Here is a 21,235-nt window from a genome sequence, read left to right on the forward strand (position 1 = left end):
CGTTTGAACATATTTGAAGAAATGAAATATAAAATCCCAAGTTATCCTAGATTAGTTTTGATTATCTTCATCAATGACAATATTGGGTATGCCACTTTTTAATACATCTATCACATTTAGAATATCATAACTAAACCAATTTCACTTGAAAGATAAAAATACAGTTAATATAATATTCATATATTATATTATACACGACCATGTATACCACATATGCCAGCTTTTAAGAATTTAGGCTTGTTAATGGAATTTAAGGATCAGTGCAAATCAATATTTTGATACGCACACTATATATTATTTAGGTTATATATAACGACTAAATTTGCTTTTTGGCGTGGTAATTAAAAAAATGGAAAAAGACGATACTTTGTTGGTAGTGTGGAAGAAGCCTATGGATTAAATGAATAAAAGAAGTAAATAAATAATATTACCGATCGAAAAAAGTAAATAATGAATATTTAATAAATAAATAACAAACGGCTATTTTTAGTTCTTTTTTAGCAGCAGTGCAGTCTGTCTCTAGGCCTCTGCAGCTAATCTTCTCCCAAGAAAATTCCTCACAGCACGAGGGATTATAGCACTCTGACAATGATGCTAAAGAGGCAGGAGAGTTCACTCTCCTCGTCCCGCCGCCTCGCCGCCACCACCCCACCATTGCAGGAAACTCGCCATGCGAAACCAATCGGCTGCATGTCGGGCATTTTTCAGCTCTTCTCCAAGTACCAGAATTCCAGCAAACGACTGACTTTTGGTTAGAAAATTCTGACATTGTCCAACTAACACTTTTTTTCTGAATTCTTTTAATTTTTCTGTTTTTGAAATTTGTTTGGAAAATCTTTGAAATGGTTAACCACATTTTCAGGAAGGAAACGAGAGAAATGTAGGCCAACTTCTCCAGCAAAAGACAGAGACAAGTCCAAAAAGGATTCTCTTTCCTCGGCCAAAGAAGACAAAACCGGAAGCCAAAATCTTGGATTATCGCTCGAAATTAACTTGCCGAGAAGTCCATCAAATCCGCCTGAGATCCGGCTGCCGAACGTCGCAGTGAAATCGCCGGGAAATCCTAGAAATCCGTCCTCCGTGGTGGCAAGTTTGATGGGATTGGGGGATATGAATACTGCCGTGAAAAGGCCGGCACTGGAGGAAACCGATACCATTTCGGAGAAGAGACGGCAGCTGATACGAGCTTTGGAAAAATGTAACGAGGATTTAGACGGGTTGAGGAGGATCATCCGGGCGGTGCAAGCAAATGATGTGCCGGTGGCGGCGAAGAGGGATCTTCCTGGCAGCGGAGACGAAGACTCGTGTAAGAATCCGTGCATGGAAAATTGCGCCGCCGTGGGAGCTGAAGCCCGGATATCTGTTAGTGGCTTCGCCGAAGGACAGAATACTGGTACGTCTCTTTTTCTAGGTCTATATATATATATATATATATATATATAAATATATTATTGGGTGTCTTTTTCTGGTTTCCATTTTCATTTTTATTCGCAAATTTATGCTAAACATAAAACAACCAGATGTGATATCATCTGTATAATCACAAAATAAAATTGTAACAATCCAAGCTAAAAATTTAAAAAATTATTATAAATTTTAGAAGTAATCAAAACATTTTTTAATTTAAATGGTTATCCTGCTTAATTTTTTAATTTTAATACTGTCTCTAAATATTTTTATCTAAAAAATATTGAATGACAAAAATTGCACTTTCCGTTTGTCAAGTCGTTAGTTTGATTATTTTTTGAAGCATAACATAATTTATAAAGTGAAAAAACATTCGTTACAATTAGAAATTAAAATATTTGAAAAAATTAAGCGAACTGATTTGGGAAAAAATAACGAGTCCAGCACGCAAATGCATATATATTATATTTCTTTTTGTTTTTTTATAATGTTTTAAAAATAATTAAAATGATTAGTTGATAATGTAATATGATTTATTTTAAAAATATATGTGCATGAGAGAGTATGAATTATATAACTATGATTTTATCTCATAATTAATTCTTTGGATGCCATTTGCTAATAACAACTACCCGCGTAACTGTTTAAATGTGAATGATTAGACATTAATTGATTACATATCTTTATTTCATCCAAAGTTTGACTCAGTTAAAGTCATAAAATCAAGGGTTTTAATTTCAATAAAAGGAAGAAGTAAATTCGTACCGATTGATTAAAGTAAAAGTTCCTAATAATCAATTCCGATTGGGTTACAGTTCCAATATATTTAATTTAGAATTTGCTACATCAAAGTTGAGTGGTCGAGAAAGAAAATAACCTTACCACTAGTGGGATAATCAAACAAAAAATGTAGTAAATATTATATAACGTAAATTATTGTGATTATTTTTTATTGAAAAAATAAAAATAGGGATAAATATGATTATATATACAAACCAACTATTTTATATTATATTATATATATAAAAAAAAAAAACTTTTCGATTGTGTTCTGTCCGTCAAACTATGGATCATCAATCGATCCATGGTGATGTTCATGAGTCAAAGAAGGTAAAAAGGGAAGCCTGCTAGATGCAGTGAATACCAAAAGGCAATGAAGCATCATTGTTTATTATTGCTTTTGATGACATATCTCAAGCTTTTCTGCTTTTTGGTCCATCCTCACTAGAGCACGATTCCTTTTTCCACTTTCATCATTTTAATCAAATTTATTCGACCATCTCTTCTTGATTACAAACATAAATATATATGGTTCTGTTTCCGTGTCATAAAAATTCAGTTTCAACTCTCTTGTCCCACGGTGTTTTTGATGTCAAGTCAACTCTCTGAACTTAGAAACTCGAAAATCATGCTCCATATACTCAATTTGTGTTCATGCTCCATATACTCAATTTGACACGAAAACTGGATCCAAACTTATGTTTGATATCAAAGACTGAATCCTAAGTTATCTACTTTAATTACAAGTGTAATTCAATTTTATTATGGTTAATCATCAAGAGGTTATAATGTAATTATGAACCTGAGTTGTTAGTCCAATTAATACGACAACACTCCAGAGGTGGTGAATAGAGCGTTAAAAGTTAACGACTTGTTTCGGTCTCAGAGTCAGGTTAAAACTTGTAGCTAATAAACAATCACCAGAAATTAATTTAAAAAAATTATGCAGAATCGAGCGTGTGTAATAATTTTTACGATATATATATTTTTTTCACTTTGTAAGGATTTTACTAGAAAATTATCGATTCGTTGTTTTTGTTCCCTTTAAGCATTCAAAAGTAATGTTTTGGTAGGAGAATAACCATGATTCTTGAAATATATATATCTACTAATCAAATTTATATATATCTACTAATCAAATTTACAGCATAATTTTAGGGCCGTGTTAGCTTTTACTGGTATGATTATACACATTGATTAATTGGATTATGATTAGTGAAATGATATGATAGGACGTTGAACAGTGACTGATAAATAATAACATATTTAGTTTGATTAATTAGAATTTAGATTGAAATTATGATTAGACGATGATTAAGAGTGAGTAAAGTGATGCTAATACGAGACAATATATATTTTTAGCCTGCTTCAAATTTATTTGTTTTTCTCAAAGGCAAGTATGCACGAATTGCATGTATAACATATGCCAATGTACTTCTTATAATGGAGATCATAACTAAAGACAATAATCTTCTTCGTGTAGTCTGTCTGACTGCCAAAACACCAGAAAGTTTTCTAACTCACAGCAAGCCATCCAAGAAACCAGGAGAAGACGATGCCGAACTGATGACAGCAATTTTGATGAGATCACGTCGCTCGCCACCTATCGCCACCACTTCACGACGTAGCACCTCATCGCCAAAGGCTCGGACCATAGAAGAAGTGTGTAAAGACATAGCCTGGGGTGAGAAGAGAGAAATGGGTAGAATATTGGTGGTGTTGCAAGATTACATATGCAGAGACTTGGTAGAGGAGGTTGTCAAAGAACTGAAATCTTGTGGGATTCATTATTTGTTACCTCTAGAGGGATGTAAGAGGAGGCTTAGTTTATAGCTAGTCGAGTGGTTTGGTTTAGTTGTTTCTCGAAATCATGTGTGTATTTAATAAATTCGACTGATATATCTGAGGTCAAGGACATTTCTAGCTCTTTTTGTCTTTCGAGTATGTGGAGAAACATTCGAAGATTGGCCGATTGATATGTCTAAATGCAGTAGTTAAACATGAATATATATCCTAAAGCACTACAAAAAAGGAGGGGTCAGCCACACGGGTAAAACCATATATAGCCATTGCTTACACATGAAAGAGTTGTTTTACATAAAAGTACTAAATAGATGGAGATTGTATGAATCAAAAGTAGGTGTTGTGTGTAGACTGTAGTGTTATAACACATTAACACATAATGGTGCATAATAGTATAATTTATCATACAATTAAAATTTGATTAATAAAATAAGACAACAATATTAATCATGCAGAAGTGTACACTTTTGTGGGGAAAGGCCTGAAACCAATGGACAACTCCCTTCCTAACACACCCTATATCATGTCTAAAAGCAGCCTTGAGTCCCTGGAAGTCGAGCCAACCCTGTAACCACAAAAACAACAAAGAACGTGAAGTGCATATGGGAAGAGCCGAAAATTCTGTACAATGTTTTTCGAAAGTTCTTGACATGATTTCGGTTTTGTCATAGATCAAGCACATGTAATGGTTTAAAAATAGATATATAACTTGATTGAAGAGCAAAGAAATAATATAGACATGCCTTGGATTTGTTTGAAACGAAAACAAATCGATTACGACGAACGCGGCGCGGCGAAGACGGAATTCTCTTTTCTTGCTTGTTTTCTCTCATTTCTCTCTTGATGGCTCACGATTATTGGATGAGTTTTCTTCTGAATTTTCGTGCTAGGTGGAGTGAAGAAGGTGGTGAAGGCTTGTGGTCAAATAAGGTGGTGCATGGAGGAGTAAATGATGTCAAGTTGGGGGGAAACATGCATGATGAATGGGTGGTCTTTGTTTTGTTGTTGGGGGAGTTAAATGGTGTCAAGTTGGGGATTGTGTGGAGTGGAGATGACCGAGACTTGTCTTCCCAAATTGGTGTAGGATTTGTTTAAGTTTTGTTAAGTAGAATCCTATGTTAGATAAGCTTGATTAAAAGGTTAATTAAGCATAATCTTGATGAATTAAGAAGCCTACAATTAAATTGGTGATTAATTAATTAAAGTAGACTTAAATCCACTTGATTTCATTAAAATAAATTATTTCTTAGCTCGGAATAAATTTAGGAATATTTTTGGATCATAAAATTCATCTTCGATTTCCTATCTCCGCTCCGGTCTCGCGTATATATCTAAAAAGTTAAAATTTGAAATACGCGATTTAAAATCCTTATAAAAATAACGTAAATGATTTAAATGCAATTAAATCAATAAATTCCTAAAATAATAATCATTTAAAATTAAATAATAGATATTATGCACATATTTACGCATATTGGTTTTTCGGGTACTACAGAAAATATGTGTGCACATTTGTGGTATTTATAGAAAATAATTGAAACTAGCCATTAACTAGCCGTTACATAGCCATTATAAATTTTTTAGATTTTTTATAATTTAATTCTAATTTAATTAAATATTTAAAATAAAAAAATAAAAATAAAATATATACAACTGTTTACAAATGAAAATTTAAAAATTTTTTTTTGTGAAAAAACCAATCCTACCGTTCAAGGGAAAGTCAAAATTTAAAAACAAAATTAAAATAATTCAAAACACGTGCGGCCCGCGTGTCAGCGACGATTGTGGAAAACTGTCGGAAATTAGCAACGGTTTCTGTCTAACCATCGCTATTAGCGAAGGTTTTCTAAAAACCGTCGCTAATTTGTCAATTTTTTTAAAAAAATAAACTGACAGAGAGGCGTTCAAACAACTGAATGCCTCTCTCTCTCCTGTGACGCCCACTCACAATCACTGGCGGAGCCAGCATAGGCCCAGTGTGGGCCGATGCCTACACTGGGCCAATTATATATATATATATATATATATATATATATATATATGTCTAAATTTTTAATTTTTATGTGCTATTATTATATGCTTAGCTGTCTGTATTGATTCAAATTTTCTCAAATTTTAGACTCGATTTTTTACATGTTATTAGTATCCAAGTATACACTTTATAGCCCTTCTGTATGTGTTTTGTCTTCTCGAGTCACGAACGTCATATACTTTGATTAACAATCATTCCAATTCATTTTAATTACTGTTTCATCTTTCATAATCTTTAAAAAAATCCAAAATGTTACCAAATTTTAGGTTCGTTTTTCATTCAATATTTGTCGATCATTCAATTGTTTTATAATTTTATGCTTTTTCCAATCGATAATGAATTCATGCTTATTTTTCGAACGTATATTTTATATTTTATATCATATTTTGTTTTGATTTCAGATTTTGTACACGCTGTTGTTCGTCATTTTTCTGGCGTTTTTCCATCAATTATCAATGTTACTGGCTGTGCGTAACTTTTGTTCAAACTTTATGACACATTATTTTTAGTGGGGGTGATTGTGGGTGCCCTTATAGTTGAAATATTGAACAACTCAAATTTTATTTTATTACAAGAAATAGCCTACATGTACATGTAAATCCATTGCACAGATTCTTTGATCGATAATTTTGTATAACATTTCAATAAGCCTAATTATATCAATATTTTTCCCTTAAAAAAAGATATATCAATATTTTAATTGAAATATAAGCATTTTTTCAAAATACTATATATAAATTAATAAATATATATTTGTATTTATTTCGTCCATTTTGGATGCTCCACTTTGTAGCCATTTAAAAAAAATACAAGAATACATATGACAGCCGCATAGGTACCTGCAGAAGTATTCTCACATTTGGCCAAATTGGGTAAAGAAAATTGGTCAACTTTCTAATAATACAAGTAGGTACAAGTAAATTCTACCTTTCTTAAGTAATTGGGAAAGACATAATTTATGACATTTAATTTGAGGAGTCATTATGCATTATAATGTCTCAAATTTGGTAAATTTTATTGGGAAAATAGTTCTTTTCTCCATTAATTTATTAAATTTTGGATATTGATCAGTTAAATTTTCAAAATTTGTTTTTGGTGCACTAATTGTTAATTGTGGCTATTTTGGTCGAATTGTTGATGTTATATCAGAAAATCCTGACATGACAACGAGAAATATTGACATGACATAAAAAATTGATTAGTTTCAGATGTTACGTCAGCAATTTGATCAAAATAACCAAAAATAAAAGTTAAATGTAGCAAAAATAAAAATTGGACAAGTTAATGGATAAAAAAAAAATTTGTTTCCTTACGTTTATTATCCTTGGATTATGAGAGTGTTTGGAGGAGCTTCTAAGAAATACTTTTTAGATCCTAGCTTGGTGAAAGTAATTTGAGGTGTTAGTGAATGTCAGGTTCTACTTCAACTTCTATAACTTTTAACCAAAAGCTAAAAGCAAGATTGACGTGATTTTTTTCTTTCTTCTTTTTTGTTAATAGTTTAAAGTTATAATTTGACATTTGTATCCTTACAAAATTTATCATATTCCACAATTGCTCTTAATTTTTATAACTATTTTTTAAAAATTTTTAAAATGCTAAATTTTATTGTATATCAGTTTTTAACAATTTCAAATCATGATGCTAGTAAAATTTCAATATATATTGTTACAAGCATTTATTTTTTTAGAAAAATATTTTTCATTTCCAGATTTTTTTTAGTACATTCATACAATATTTTTATGTGTTTTTATATTAATCTTACATAAACTTTCAAACATTCATATTATAAAAAGATATATATTTTGATATAAATTATTCAAATAATAATAATAATAATAATAATATAAATACATTGTCAATGGTACGTGTACTAAAATTTAGATAAATAAAAAAATAAATGAAATACAGATTATAGATATTATTGTCATTTTATTAAAAATTAAGCTTAGAAGCAATTTTTTTGCACACACTTTCTATTTTTGCTTCTCACTCATTTCAAAAAAATATCTAAAAAAATCACTTTAAAATAAACAAAAACTTTCTCGAACATTCTATATAAGTTTTATATAAACCAGCTTTATATAATTTATTTAACCGATGCATGCCTATTTCATATATAGTCATTTAACGAAGAAATTTTTTTTTTGAAGTGATGTAACAAAAGTTCGCAACAGAAGAAATGATAGTCGTTACTTGTGGGGCCCCAGGTTCCAGGCAAAATGGATTGCAATTTTTAGTAAATTTTGTATAAAATGTTCTATTCGAGTCACTGGTTTCATTTTCAAACATGATATTTATTCCTTTCTGCGAAAATAAGATAAAGAAATAATATTTTGTTTATTTTTTTTTTAGGAAAAGTCATATTTTGTTACCAACATGCCAGTGAAAAAAAGAGTACTACCGAAGTATTTTTTATATACAAATACTTAGCAAAATTTTGAACTTTTAAACTCAGAATTGATCAACAAACTCTAAATTCCCAACATTTTCAAACATGTTGTAACTTGTAAGCCCACGGGGCTTACCTTTTTTGAATCTTGCAATCACAGTCTTCATGGTATTTCATGGAATCTTACTCATAGAACTCCCCACATGACTGTGGAGTACGTGTTTCCCCAGGTTTCGAACCCAACACCTCGTCCAGGCCATAAGCTCAATTGGCACCAAGTTTCTTTAATTCAAGTACTTATGGCTTAGATGAGGTCTTAGATTCGAAACCTGAGGAGACACTTACTCCACAGCCAGCTATGGAGTGTTCTATGAGTAGGGTTCCATGGAGTATCATGACGGCTGTGATTGCAGGACCCAAAGCATCTTATTCGGCTATGAGATCATATCATTCATTCTCCCCGTCGTTTCATCAACGTCGTTCAGTCGTTGATGAGAATATTAATCACATATTGTGGACGATATAGTACCCTTGAAATTGCGCCTTCTGGTGTCAGACACATCAAAATAACTGACAAACTGACAAATAATTAATATAAAAAATTATATTTTTTTAAAAAAAATCATATGAAATATTTGATTAAAATCACGTCCTATATTATATGTTCAACCCTCTGATAAGTTCGAGAATTTCATAAGTACCAAAGTAACATGATTCGATTGGTTTACTTGGTTTAACGGAGATCAAATGTTAATTAAGTTTAACACCACCAAAAGTTTTATTCCTAAGTAAAATTATAATTCAAAAAATCAAATAAATACACGCCAAAAGATTTAAAAATCATGACTTATTTTACGATATTGATTTATGAATTATGACCCATAATCACTTCACTTCGGCTGCGTACGGGCACGGGATATATGCAGACTGCAGTGGACTACAAGCCACATATACACAAGTAAACATGCAAGAGATTGTAGACATGCATGCTCAAACAGAAAAGGTTTTGTGGAATTCGAACTGGAGAGTTTATCCCAAAGTACTTCATACACTCAACCATTACTTCAATTAATTGTTTCCCATAATTTCATGTCTGGAAATTTGCATCGAACAATTAACTTCAAGGATAAATGAAAAACCGGACATGGAAACAAGTAAAAAGACGATATTGAGGGGGAAAATTTTGAAACCACAGAAAAATTACTATAAATTGGTCTGTCTACAGTTTTCAATCTTAGTGTTGCAAGATTGAACATCATATATTATTCCTCGACAAAGCATATTTAGAAGTTCAAATATTTCTGCTGCATGCTTGAAACTGCTATGAATCTTGGAACAAATGAAAATCGCTTCTGTTCTGGCATAAATCTGAATTATCATCGAACACGAGAGATCGTATGGCTCTCATGTATCAACTCTGGAAATAAAAGCATTGTAGATACGTCCTTAAACAGTTTACGACTGCGAATGAGCTCAAGGACAGATCTCGCCAAATTACTTACTCCATGATCTTAAGAATACATAACATGTTGACTGAAATCACATATTCCGAACAATGTTTGAACTTGACCACTTCTTTAACTGACATGCATTAGCATTTATTTCACACCTTCAGAACAATGTTTGAAGTTAACTAATTATGTAACTGACATGACTACCATTTTCAAGTCGTCGCGGCACATTGTTTAGATGTGTAACAAGGAAGGTTACCTTTATTCTACCGTTGAACTGATTCTGTGGTTTGTTCGGATATTACATCTTGCCTTTTCTCGTCTGCATTATCCTCAACTTCTATAGTGGAATTAGTCGTGTGATCGTTCTGTTCTTGTTCGATAGGAACGATGAGCTTGCCAGAATCAGTTCTTTCAACCACTTCCCTTGGTTTAATGTTGTCGACTATGTCATCATATGCCAGACTATTCAAAATCTCAGGAAGTGTTAACTCGTCTTCCTCGCCAAACTTTGACGATCCCATTTCAATGTCGATTTTTTCTTTGGAGCTTTTCATACCTCCCATGTCCATGAAATCAAGATCCGTAGGTTCCACAACCATGCTCTCTTCTTCACGAACAAATGCTCGAAAATCATTCATCGAAGGTGGGACCTTAGAGAAAAAGACTTCTTTGAGGTTCTTGATCATCCCTTTGTTATATGGATTCTCCTTTTTGTCATATCGATATCTGAAGTTCTCGTATGTAGTCTGCATAAGTGAACATTTCAAAATTTTAGGCATAAACAAACTGTCATTACGGTTTTTGTATTTGCTCTTCATAATTTGGAAGAAAACTCACCTGATTCGTGCTAATCAGATAGAAGTGGAAAACTGAGAGGCCGCCAACAAACCAGACAGCAATGAAGCAGTACACGATGAGTACAACCGATAAAACGTCACTCGACATGGCTTTCAATACATTGCCTTCCGGTCGGACAATGTTGATCCAAGAGACAACAAATACATAAATGCATAAAATCGTCGAAGTTGATATAAACATGTAGAAGAACCTATAATTCCGCTGCATAAATACACATCAATAAAAGACGACAGTCATAAACACGAGCACAATGCGCTACAGTAAATTTAAATTCCATATTTTTCACTGATGTAGCAATTTAGGCAAGCATAAAACAAGATTGTTCTCCTCAAGAATTTAGATCAGAATCAAGTACCACTATCTGTACAAAAAAAAGTTATGGCTAACGTAACTATTGAACTCAAATCTTTTAAATTATGCCAGGACATCTGAAAATAAACTACACTTGTTTTGAACTGAATGTTTATATGCTAGCGATCAAAATTTGGTAACAAACATCAGAATACTCACTATACCAATGCATTGACCAACCCATGGACAGTGATGATCGAATCTCTGAACACAATTGTTGCAGATGGAGCAATGAGATGCACGAGGTGGACGGTAGAGTAAACATGTGTCACAAAATTTCGCTTTGACCGTGTGCCCGTTTACGACGACATCTTTCATTCGAGGAAGTTTCAAATGAGGAGTTCTACCACTGACCCATTCCATTGAAGGAGTGTCTATTTCAAATGTTTCGTCAAACTCGGGAGGTTTTGTGTTTCTAAGGACGATTCCAGGATCTCTGCTTGAGGTGAGGAAGAGGAAGATTACATCCTGCAAAAGTATATAGGCATCAAGGTTCAAATCTTCTCATTACCATTGAAGGAGTTGGATATGTTTTATTAGGTTTAGATATATATGCGTAAAATATGAGTGTTATCTTCATTTACGAATAGTGATCTACACCAAAATTGTGAACCGATTTCAAGCTGTCAACTTACCAACACCATTAGCACTATAGCCACAAGAAGTATTGGATACCAAGGATTGGCATTCTTGCCTTCTTTGATGTTGTGTTTTTTGATGACTAACAGAATCTTTATACAAAACGCGAGGGCCGGACCAACGATTAAAAACATGGACAAGAACAAAGAAGACACATCGGGTCCGAAGATCAGTCTTCCTCCTAACGAGAATTTCTGTAACAAGTGAAACAACACAATGAACAAACCAAATCTGCAACCATCATAAATGTACAATTATGCTAATATATATACACCACACCTCCACTCGACAAAGATCGGTGTCATCAATATTTTCTCCCTTCAATTTACACTAGGAATGAAGTAAGATGAAAATACTTGCAAGCAATACATACTAGCATGCACACACACAGCAGCACACGTACATCTGAATCAAATAGGGAATTTTGAATCTACACTTGAAAACATCACAAGGGCTCTTCCGGTAGTAAAGTCCAAAAGCATCAAATGAAAAATCCAATAATGATCCTAAAATATACAGTTCAAAAATTTGATCTTGCTTCCAAGAGGCAAAGATTAGATGAAAAAATGTCATTTTTTAAAAAAAATCAAGAAACATTACGTATCAGAGTCAATAATACCAGAAACGATCGATTAAAAGAACCATAATGTACAAGAGATTACATTGCTTCCCCTCCAAACTTGATAAAGCCTCCTCGGTTCGGGCCGTCCGAGGTCCATACAGATTCAATGCAAGAAACAGACAACCCAAACCGGCCAAAAGAGGTTCCTATTTTTCCTCTTCTTTCTGTTTCTTGGCAACAGCCCACCCTGGAAAAAAAACATTAAAAATCCCAAAGCTCGTGTCTTTTCATCGTTATCCGGTTCATTGTGTTTCGACGGTCTGAATTTCAAGAAAACGCGAGAAAGAGAGAGAATCGGCCAAATGTCGGAAATGGGATGATCAAGAAACAGCTGCCGTTTGCTGTCTTTGTGTCTGAAGAAGACGGATTTCCTTATGAAGAATATTTGTTCCCCTCTTCAAATTTATTTCGTGTTTTGAATCTTCTTTTTAACTTATTATCTTTTGGTTATTGTGTTAATTCCCTCTTCTTTTCCGATTATCTGCTTTCACATGTCTTTTTTAATTTATAATCATATGATCTCAGTTATATTCTCTCTCTAAGGTGTCACCTAACTCCCTCGTTGTTTCTCTCTCTTCTGGCAGATTGCGCTGCCGAGGCGGGGCGGAGGTTCCAACCTCTGACCTTATTTCCCGGGTAAGAAAGCTTTATTCGGATTTTAATTAATTTTGTCTTTTATAAATTTATTTATTTTATGTGTTATTTATAAAAATAACCTATCATATTATTTTCCCATTGTTTTGGTATTTTTGGACAAAATATTTAATCACTATTCATGTTTCGTGTAATTAAACAGTTATTACTATAATTTTTCTTAAAAATTGCTCTTTCTTTGATTAGGTTTCTTGTGAGACGGGTCAATCCTACCGATATTCACAATAAAAAAATAATATTCTTAGCATAAAAAGTAATATTTTTTCATGAATGATCCAAATAAGAGAGCTATCTCACAAAATACGAAACAAGAAACCATCTCACACAAGTTTTTGCCTCTCTCTTTTATTTTTAAAAAATTGCCCCTATAATTTCTAATGTAGAACTACATGAAACAGATTTTGTGTTGGTTGTTGACTGTTGAAAAAAAAATCAATATTGTATGGTATAGGATTGGTTCTTGCTGTTAATTTATTCAACGTGTAGGCACATTATCACCGTGCTCAAGTCTATCTCGATTAGTTTAATTCAAGTTTATTATCATCTTTAAATAATTAATTAAAAACTCGAATCACACAAAAAAATTTTGTGAGATAATCTCACGAGCCAATTTTATGATACGAGTCTCCTATTTTGTGTGACAGATAAATATGCGTTAGGTCGTCTCACAAAAGTTCTACTACTCGAATTATGAGCACATTTATTATAAATATATCCATTACAAATTTAAAAAGTTTATACAAATAGTTAGTGAGCCATTGAACAAAATTATTTTGAATTGAAGTTCAATTTAAAATATATTCGAAGAGATTGGAGATCAAATTTCATTTTTTTTTAAAGGAAGAAAGAAACTAAATTTGTTGGTACATAATTTTTTATAAATAAAAATAACTCCCATTCCTTACATTAATTTTTTAATCATATTTTATTATGTTTCTGTCTCACTACTGAATCAGAGTATTTCTTTCAGAACCAGTGTACATGTTATCTGGATAATTCTGGATCCAATCCATGCTCATTCTAATATCCATTGGGACAAATTAAAAATTAAACAATTAATATATAAAATAAATTTCATTAATTGTCATTGTTAGTACTATGTTTAAAAAAAATTATAAACTGATTTGTTTTTGTAATACAGTGCAAATTGGTCTGAAATAGGAGGTAACTTTTGATTTTTCCTAAATATAAGTAATAATTGATGGAATAATTAGGTGGCATTAATTTGTTGTACTTTACTTTTCGGGGGTAAATGATTAAGATTTTTTTAAAATAAAAAACGAAAAAGAAAATTTGAATCGTGTCCAATGATGTGCTTATGAAATGTAATGACTTGGCTTAATTGATATTTAATTATTTCTCAAAAAAATAAAAAAAAATATTTTAGCATGCAAATTGATTTTTAGAACAAATTATCGTACACATTTTTTTAAGCTACAAAACGTCTCACAAAAAAAAATGCCTTTTCTCACTATTATATTCAAAAAAAAAAAAAAAAAAACCCCAAAAGAAAAGATATTATCCTCCACGATCTATATACTATTAATTTATTCACTCAACATAAATATCCCAATATTTACCTTAAAAATTCTTTTATTTAGAATCATATGGGTGACACAGCTGTTGGATGCGTTGAATACCTAAATTTTTTTTATTCCAAATAATAATTGTCTTTCAACTTCATACAAAAACATGGACGTGTGATTAAGATAAAAATCAAATTTGGAATAATGTTGTCAAAAGAATATTTGGATTAATGCGATTGTCCCATCAAGCTATATATATACATGCAACGTGATTTTGCCTCGTGTGTTGTCAAATTTCAATATCAGTCTACTATTTTTTTCCTCTCAATTTTGGTTTGTTTTTTGGAGTGACGCTGAAAGTGTTGCAAGAAAGTAATAGACGACATTTTGCTTGAAACAAAATACAGGATCGCTTATGATTAATAAAGAATCCGAAATCCATGAGCACTACTACCTCACCAAGTTTAAGCTACAATCGAAACATAATTGAACATCGCAAACTAGATGAATCCATCCTACATCCGAGTTCTGAGTCAATACACTATCCTCCTCGCATCACATACTTTTACATTCCTAGCACTATCATGCTCCTTCCTACTTTTGACCTCCGTTGAAGTAAGAAAACGAGAAATATTTAAGGCAACTACACAAAAACTTACATGCCGTGCACTGAGGAAGTTCTTCTCATCAGGGTGTAGACGTCCCACGCCTGCAGAATGAACCAATACATTGATTTTAGTCCAAAATTTTTTGGCTGATATCTTATGAACCACGAGTTTGTGAAATATATTCAGTAATTATGTTATTATGATCCCACACCGGCTTCATAATGAATTTGTAGAGTGGTCGATCAATTTAGGAAGCTCTTTTACCAACAAGACTAGTCAATTGGGCTCAGGCAGTACTCTCGGGCTTATGGCCAAAAACATGCCAAACATGCCATTAAGTCGACTAATCGGAGGAACTCTTCTAGGTGAGGTATCACATACATATTGATGTCATACAGCAAAGGTGGTCTCAGATGAAGTGATACTTTCCAATATGAACCTTCAAATATGACATGACTATATGTATTATGGATAGACCAAGTTGACATTTTATAGAATCTAAAACATAGGAAATTTGGAGAAAAGATGGTGTGAGGAATGGGAATGTTGTCGCTCTTCGCCTTCAGTTCCGCCCCTTGAAAGAGAAAGAATAATACGGAAGGTGCGAAGCATCAACTCACTCTCCCTCTTAAAAAGAAACTAAAATAGGCCACACTACAAACCAACTAGCATAGATACTGCGTCTAAGAAAGGAATAAAAAATAACGAGTATTCGACTCTGAAAAGGCTATGTCATAACAAGTCTTCTGACATTCATTCTCAAATGTTTCAATTCCCAGTAAACAAAAACAATAGCAGGCTTAGTGCATTCTATGAATCTAAATAACCAATGACCAAAGTGCTTTCCGAGATTTCTATGGTTATTATTTCCAAGGGATTGACTTTCATGAACTTCAAATTTATATAGTTTCTCGAACAAGAGAACCAGATATCTTTATAATTGGATTCATTGAATGCAAGATTAAGATAAAAAACTTTTCTTCCAAATTCGCAAAAAGGAGCATTTAACAATACGCCGTTCTTAAAATTCCAAAAAACTCATCAGAGATGCCCAAAGTCTATGTTTTCACATTTCCCAAAAACTCCTGTGAGACGGTCTGACAGGTCAATTTTGTTAAACAGATATTTTATATGGGTCACCCATGAAAAAGTATTATTAGTTATGTCGAATATATTATTTTTTATTGTAAATATGGACATGATTGATCTATTTCACGAATAAAGATCTGTGAGACCCTCTTATAAAAAACATACTCTTCATATATATGAAGTTATGTAAATGTCCAACAATGCCTAGACACATATGGCACCGTTATAGTGAGTATAAAAATGGTTAGATAATAAAAGATAATCAAATAACCCTTTCTTACCAAAGCTTTGGGCACGAAATCCTTCTGTTGTACCATCATCAATAGAAGTACCCTCGGCATTTCACAGATCCACACAAGCACTTTTTCTTTCCTTTGTCTCCTTTCTCAGGCAGAACCATCCCATAATCATATGTCAGCTCTTGCATGGGGGGAATATGTCCAATGGCAAAAAAAGCAATATGGAGATACAATTCATTATTATTTTCACGTAAAACTGACTGCCAGAATAAATTCGGCGAACAGCTATGGTTCATAAAACGAGCTACATTTCCGTTGTTCTTTGCACTTATCAAAAGAGGAAACGGGGCTTTCTTAGAGCCAGTGGAATCATCATGGACAGCTTCTACTGGTTCATAATAACGGGTTGCATCAAAAATATAATTATTGTTACTATCATTCCCAAAACTACCACCGGCATCATTAATGGCATCCCCCGCATATTCACAAATAAAAGCTCCCGCACGTATCGGATCCCAAGACCTGAGCCCCCAGCCTCTGTTCTTTGTTTTGAAAACCTCAAGACGAACTTTAATACCTGCTTGAGACATACGGTTCCGGCAATTGGGAGGACATGCACAGGTCCGCCCACACTCATATATCAAGGGTTTGTTAGCCAGAAGAACCCCAATTGATGAATAGGGGAGAAAGCCGTCATTTTTCTGATTGCACGGGCAATGGGTGTCCCCGGGCTGACATCCACCCATGCAATGACAACCAGAAGAAGGTTTAGATGCCGGAAAAGCCTTCGAGTATCCGAGGCTCAAAATATACGAGAAATGAGTTGGTCCCTTTTCACCATCAACATCATTCACAAGAGTGACAGGTTGACTTTCTAGACCCGAAGATAAATCTGGGAGTATAACGCCAGTCTGAGTAGCTGTTCCGTCTCTCCACTGTTGAATTGATTTCCACAGAGAATAAGCTTGCGGTTGTCCTGGCACCCTAACCAACTTATACTTAAAAACATTGCATCCCGACATTTTTTCTGCCCATGATTCTTGAATTCTATACAGACCATCATAAACATAGATCTTGCCAGTTGAAAGAGCATCCTTAATACCCCTTATGACTCTCACATCATTGGCTCGATGTAGACTTTTTTCTAGAGCAAGATTTCCCCTCTCGAGCTTCTGGTCAAACATTTGTCCATCTCTTCTCTGCACTCCACCCTGGCCGGTATAAATTAACACGTCTCTGCCATCCCCCTCGTCATCATATCCTCCAGATGAAACTATGCTGACTGCTACCGGTTCTTCATCCGTCGTAATTTTGACACTCATATAATCTATTCCAGCCATACTCGGGGAGTGTAACCCAACAATGCAAAGTTCCATTCTAACAAAGAAAATATCACCGACTTCAATTCCCGGAACATGCCCAATCCGCTTAGTCGCGTTTGTCCGAATTCCCTTGGTCATCAAAAGAGTACCAGCTTTTAGGTCGGGACGTCTAGCAATACCATTAGCCAAGTCATTTGCTTCATCAAGTTGAGTGAGTCTTCTCCTGAGTAAACTAAAAACCAAGAGTATAGTTTCAACGGTTTCCTTGTCCCCACTAGCCCTTCTAAAGTCATCAAATCCATTAAGCTTAAAGAGCGCCAATAAGCTATTAGCTAGAGATTCTACATCAACCTCATCACCATCGACAGGCCTTCTCTTCCTTGGCCGGCCCCTTCGCCTCGCTGATTTATTGGAAGCCTCTGCATCAGTGGTATGCAACCCAAACTCATTCACATATTGGTCATTCAGCGAGTCACTATATCCATCACCCTCCACAACTACAGGTTCAGGTGGATTATAGTTCTTCTTTGGCCGACCACGGCGGCCATGTGGTTTAGGCATCGGGGTCCTAAATGAATTCAATGGAAAAGGAGCTGGTATAGTGCTACCGTGACCAAAATTACCTTGCTGGTTTTGAGAACCATAACCAGTGTGCTGAGGATCATTGGGAACTAGAAAAGGATAAAATGGTTGAACTCCTGGCGGAAAAGGACCACCAGGCGGAACACAAGCAAAGGGGGCAGTATGGGGGGTCGAAACATTAGGCATGCCCGGTGGGTTCGGGAAGACTGGAATAAGACATCTCAAAGGCCTCACATCCATTACCTTAGACTTGTCAATTGTCCCAGGCTGATGATTCGGCTGTGAATTCAAACCGTGCTCCATTTTTAACCACAATGCACCACTCCACTAATGAGTTTTAATCGCTTAAAAATATGTATACAAGTTACATATAAAAGCCCCAGAAACTATTCAATGACCCTATATCACACTCACAACAGTAAAAAACCAATCTTTTTCCACCAACATGCTCTACAGCATCAAATCTTGTCAATTAAACACTATAACACAATACTAATCAAATTGTATGCCGCTAAACAAACCATAGCTCAGAAGGTGAATGCTAAAAACTCCAAGAAACTTTTGTGAGAATCAGCCTCCTGAAACATGAAAAAAGATACAGTTAGTAACTATACTGCAAAATTCAAAAAAATAAAAAAATTTGCAAAAGAATGAACGGTAAATCCAAAATTAGTTGAAACCTCAAATACCCACAAGAAATTAAACCAGAAAAAATAAGGCCAAAGCACAATACAGATGCAACACTACAAAATTTCAAAACCCAGTGCAGAAATAGATAAAAACAGAATTTTTTTGCTTCGACGCATGTTTTAGGATATAAGAAACCAGTAAAGGCAACGATCCACCGGGACATAAGAAACCCCCAAGACAGTAACCAACGACTACAGACACTATACATCTATATCCATGATATATAACTGTAAAATTAAAATAATATTAAAGTCATACAGCACGAGTTGCAGATTTCATTTGAAAAAAATTTGGAGACAGATCTGAAATTGAAAATTACCTAATTAGTTTTAAGAGAGAGGGAGGGATCTGGTGTTTGCCAGTGGACAATCAAGTGCACTTTGTACTGTTTTTTTCATTTACTTGGAAGATGTCGAAATTTAGAAAATTCACATTGAAATCCCTGAAGGTTTTTATTTATTTATTTGGTATCAAAAGTTTTTTGGTGTTTTTCATTTATTTATTTTTAGCAAGAAGATTTTTTGTTTTTTGATATTAATAAACTTTGGTTTTATTAATAAAAATTCTCCAAGAACCGATGAAAATTTGAAATATCCGTGAAATATTTGAATGCATTTCGAAGAAATTTCTATAGCTTTCAAAAAAGATGCTCGTCTTTGCTATTATTACTCGATGAAGTGACATAAAACTCTCTGTTTGAAAAAGAAGCATGAGTTCAAACCCAATTTTTTTTAAAATTCAAGAAATGTTATTTATGTTGTGAAAAAGTAAAAATTTATGGTAAAAAGTAAAAATCTCAAACTCTCAAAATTTACCAAACTACACACTTTATAATATTTTTCTCTCTACTCAATTGTAATTTTCTTCACAAATGAGAGATCTATTTATAGGAAATCTTACAAATAATCCAAAAATAAAATACATCATTACCTACATCATCACACACTAATTTTCAATATTTACAACTCTTATTTTCAACATTCAAATATTCAACATTCAAATATTCAATACTCACATTTTAAATATATTTTTCAACAATTTACACACCAAAAGATTTTAATTAAACTCCACCTCAAATTTTTATTCTATTATTTGACAAAACTACCTCTGTTTATAGTTTTATTTATGTATAAGATTTTTATTGATCCCCGCATTTGTAATTTTGCATAAACTATTACTGGTCTTATATTATAATCTATAAATATTTTCATGGTATAATAGATAATGATATCTATCTTGAGCTGTTTTTGTTAAAACTATACCTCCGCTCCTCTCGAAAAAAAAAACATAGGATTTTTGCACTATATCAAGAGGAGTGAGAAAAGATATAAAAATGAGTGAGAAAAAATGTTGAACGAGTATTTGTTGTACTCTAAGCACGGTGACAATAGTGATAGGTTTATTTCACATGAGAGATCCAAGTGATTTAGATTATATAATAAAAACTTGTATCGATATTCATAACATAATTATTGAGAATGAAAGAGATGATATACTAGAATATCGTGATTTTCTGGATCGAGATGATGAATATATTCTCCCATATATTGTCTTTTCAGAATGTCCTACCGTAAAATCAAATGTCTTTCTAGAATTGAGAATTGCACCACATACTTCTAAAGGACTTGATCGAATATATTTGAAGTTTACACGACGATGAATAGTTAAAATATCCTATTTTTAAATTGTTAATAATTGATTTTTTAATTATATTTTAATTTTAATTATGTGTAATTATACTTTTTTATTATAAACAATTTCATTATATATTTTAAAATATACAATTATTAAATATAATAAAAATATAATATTTCAATATCGCCACATCATTTACAACTCTAATACCGACATCAATCAGCATGAGGTCACCAACTTCATCTCACCATTAACATACCCTCGCGTTTTCCCGTAGGCACTAAAGTCGACTACTGCCTTCTCTCTCAAACTGTAGCGCACAGATATACAAAGCCTCAATTCTAGAATTTTTTTGTGTTTGACCAATTTCTAGGTAAAGTTCTTTATTTGATATGCATAAGGGAATAAAGTTTTAATCTTTGCGGAATTACACTGGAAATGGAGCCCACAAGTTGAAACGTCCTAGTTTTTTTGGGATATAAGAGAGCAAGTTTTAATATTTAGATAAATAGCGAAATTTTATTTAAAAATTGGCTAAGAAACGGTTATAAC

General features: G+C 33.2%; 3 protein-coding genes across 10 annotated transcripts; 1 reads left to right on the forward strand and 2 right to left on the reverse strand.

The window, feature by feature from the left end:
• Positions 1-490: 490 nt before the first annotated feature.
• Positions 491-4,186, forward strand: LOC142544703 (uncharacterized). The gene is made up of 3 exons (XM_075651740.1): positions 491-751; positions 863-1,393; positions 3,671-4,186. The coding sequence occupies exons 1-3, from the start codon at positions 589-591 to the stop codon at positions 4,018-4,020; spliced, it is 1,044 nt and encodes a 347-aa protein (XP_075507855.1). The 5' UTR covers positions 491-588; the 3' UTR covers positions 4,021-4,186.
• A 5,552-nt stretch (positions 4,187-9,738) lies between these two features.
• LOC142546244 (putative protein S-acyltransferase 4) lies at positions 9,739-13,094 on the reverse strand. 4 transcript variants are annotated; one of them, XM_075653853.1, is made up of 6 exons: positions 12,379-13,090; positions 11,713-11,910; positions 11,237-11,545; positions 10,706-10,927; positions 10,125-10,614; positions 9,739-9,831 (listed from the first exon to the last, which is right to left on the reverse strand). In XM_075653853.1, exons 1-5 carry the CDS (start codon positions 12,433-12,435, stop codon positions 10,132-10,134), a joined length of 1,269 nt encoding a protein of 422 aa, XP_075509968.1. In that variant the 5' UTR covers positions 12,436-13,090; the 3' UTR covers positions 9,739-9,831; positions 10,125-10,131. The 4 variants fall into 4 exon arrangements, with proteins under 4 accessions (XP_075509968.1, XP_075509967.1, XP_075509966.1 ...); XM_075653852.1 differs by having other exon boundaries at positions 9,739-10,023; XM_075653851.1 differs by having other exon boundaries at positions 9,739-10,614; positions 12,379-13,089.
• A 1,809-nt stretch (positions 13,095-14,903) lies between these two features.
• Positions 14,904-19,489, reverse strand: LOC142546246 (histone-lysine N-methyltransferase, H3 lysine-9 specific SUVH1-like). 5 transcript variants are annotated; one of them, XM_075653857.1, is made up of 3 exons: positions 19,368-19,489; positions 16,497-18,936; positions 14,904-15,227 (listed from the first exon to the last, which is right to left on the reverse strand). In XM_075653857.1, the coding sequence occupies exon 2, from the start codon at positions 18,659-18,661 to the stop codon at positions 16,535-16,537; it is 2,127 nt and encodes a 708-aa protein (XP_075509972.1). In that variant the 5' UTR covers positions 18,662-18,936; positions 19,368-19,489; the 3' UTR covers positions 14,904-15,227; positions 16,497-16,534. The 5 variants fall into 5 exon arrangements, with proteins under 5 accessions (XP_075509972.1, XP_075509973.1, XP_075509974.1 ...); XM_075653858.1 differs by having other exon boundaries at positions 19,307-19,382; XM_075653859.1 differs by lacking the exon at positions 19,368-19,489 and adding an exon at positions 19,184-19,309.
• Positions 19,490-21,235: the final 1,746 nt, after the last annotated feature.

This window comes from Primulina tabacum, chromosome 5 (assembly GCF_025594145.1).
Source record: "Primulina tabacum isolate GXHZ01 chromosome 5, ASM2559414v2, whole genome shotgun sequence".
NCBI lineage: Eukaryota > Viridiplantae > Streptophyta > Magnoliopsida > Lamiales > Gesneriaceae > Primulina > Primulina tabacum.

Bases quoted from the DNA above. Each gene is read 5' to 3' on its own strand.
- LOC142546244 (XM_075653853.1), bottom strand. From the start codon at position 12,435: ATGGACCTCGGACGGCCCGAACCGAGGAGGCTTTATCAAGTTTGGAGG. The intron at 11,546-11,712 runs GTAAGTTGACAG...ATACTTTTGCAG, and splicing joins CTATAGTGCTAATGGTGTTG to GATGTAATCTTCCTCTTCCT. The intron at 10,615-10,705 runs GTGAGTTTTCTT...TCACTTATGCAG, and splicing joins ATCTGATTAGCACGAATCAG to ACTACATACGAGAACTTCAG.
- LOC142544703 (XM_075651740.1), top strand. From the start codon at position 589: ATGATGCTAAAGAGGCAGGAGAGTTCACTCTCCTCGTCCCGCCGCCTC. The intron at 752-862 runs GTTAGAAAATTC...CCACATTTTCAG, and splicing joins CAGCAAACGACTGACTTTTG to GAAGGAAACGAGAGAAATGT. The intron at 1,394-3,670 runs GTACGTCTCTTT...TTCTTCGTGTAG, and splicing joins CGCCGAAGGACAGAATACTG to TCTGTCTGACTGCCAAAACA.
- LOC142546246 (XM_075653857.1), bottom strand. From the start codon at position 18,661: ATGGAGCACGGTTTGAATTCACAGCCGAATCATCAGCCTGGGACAATT.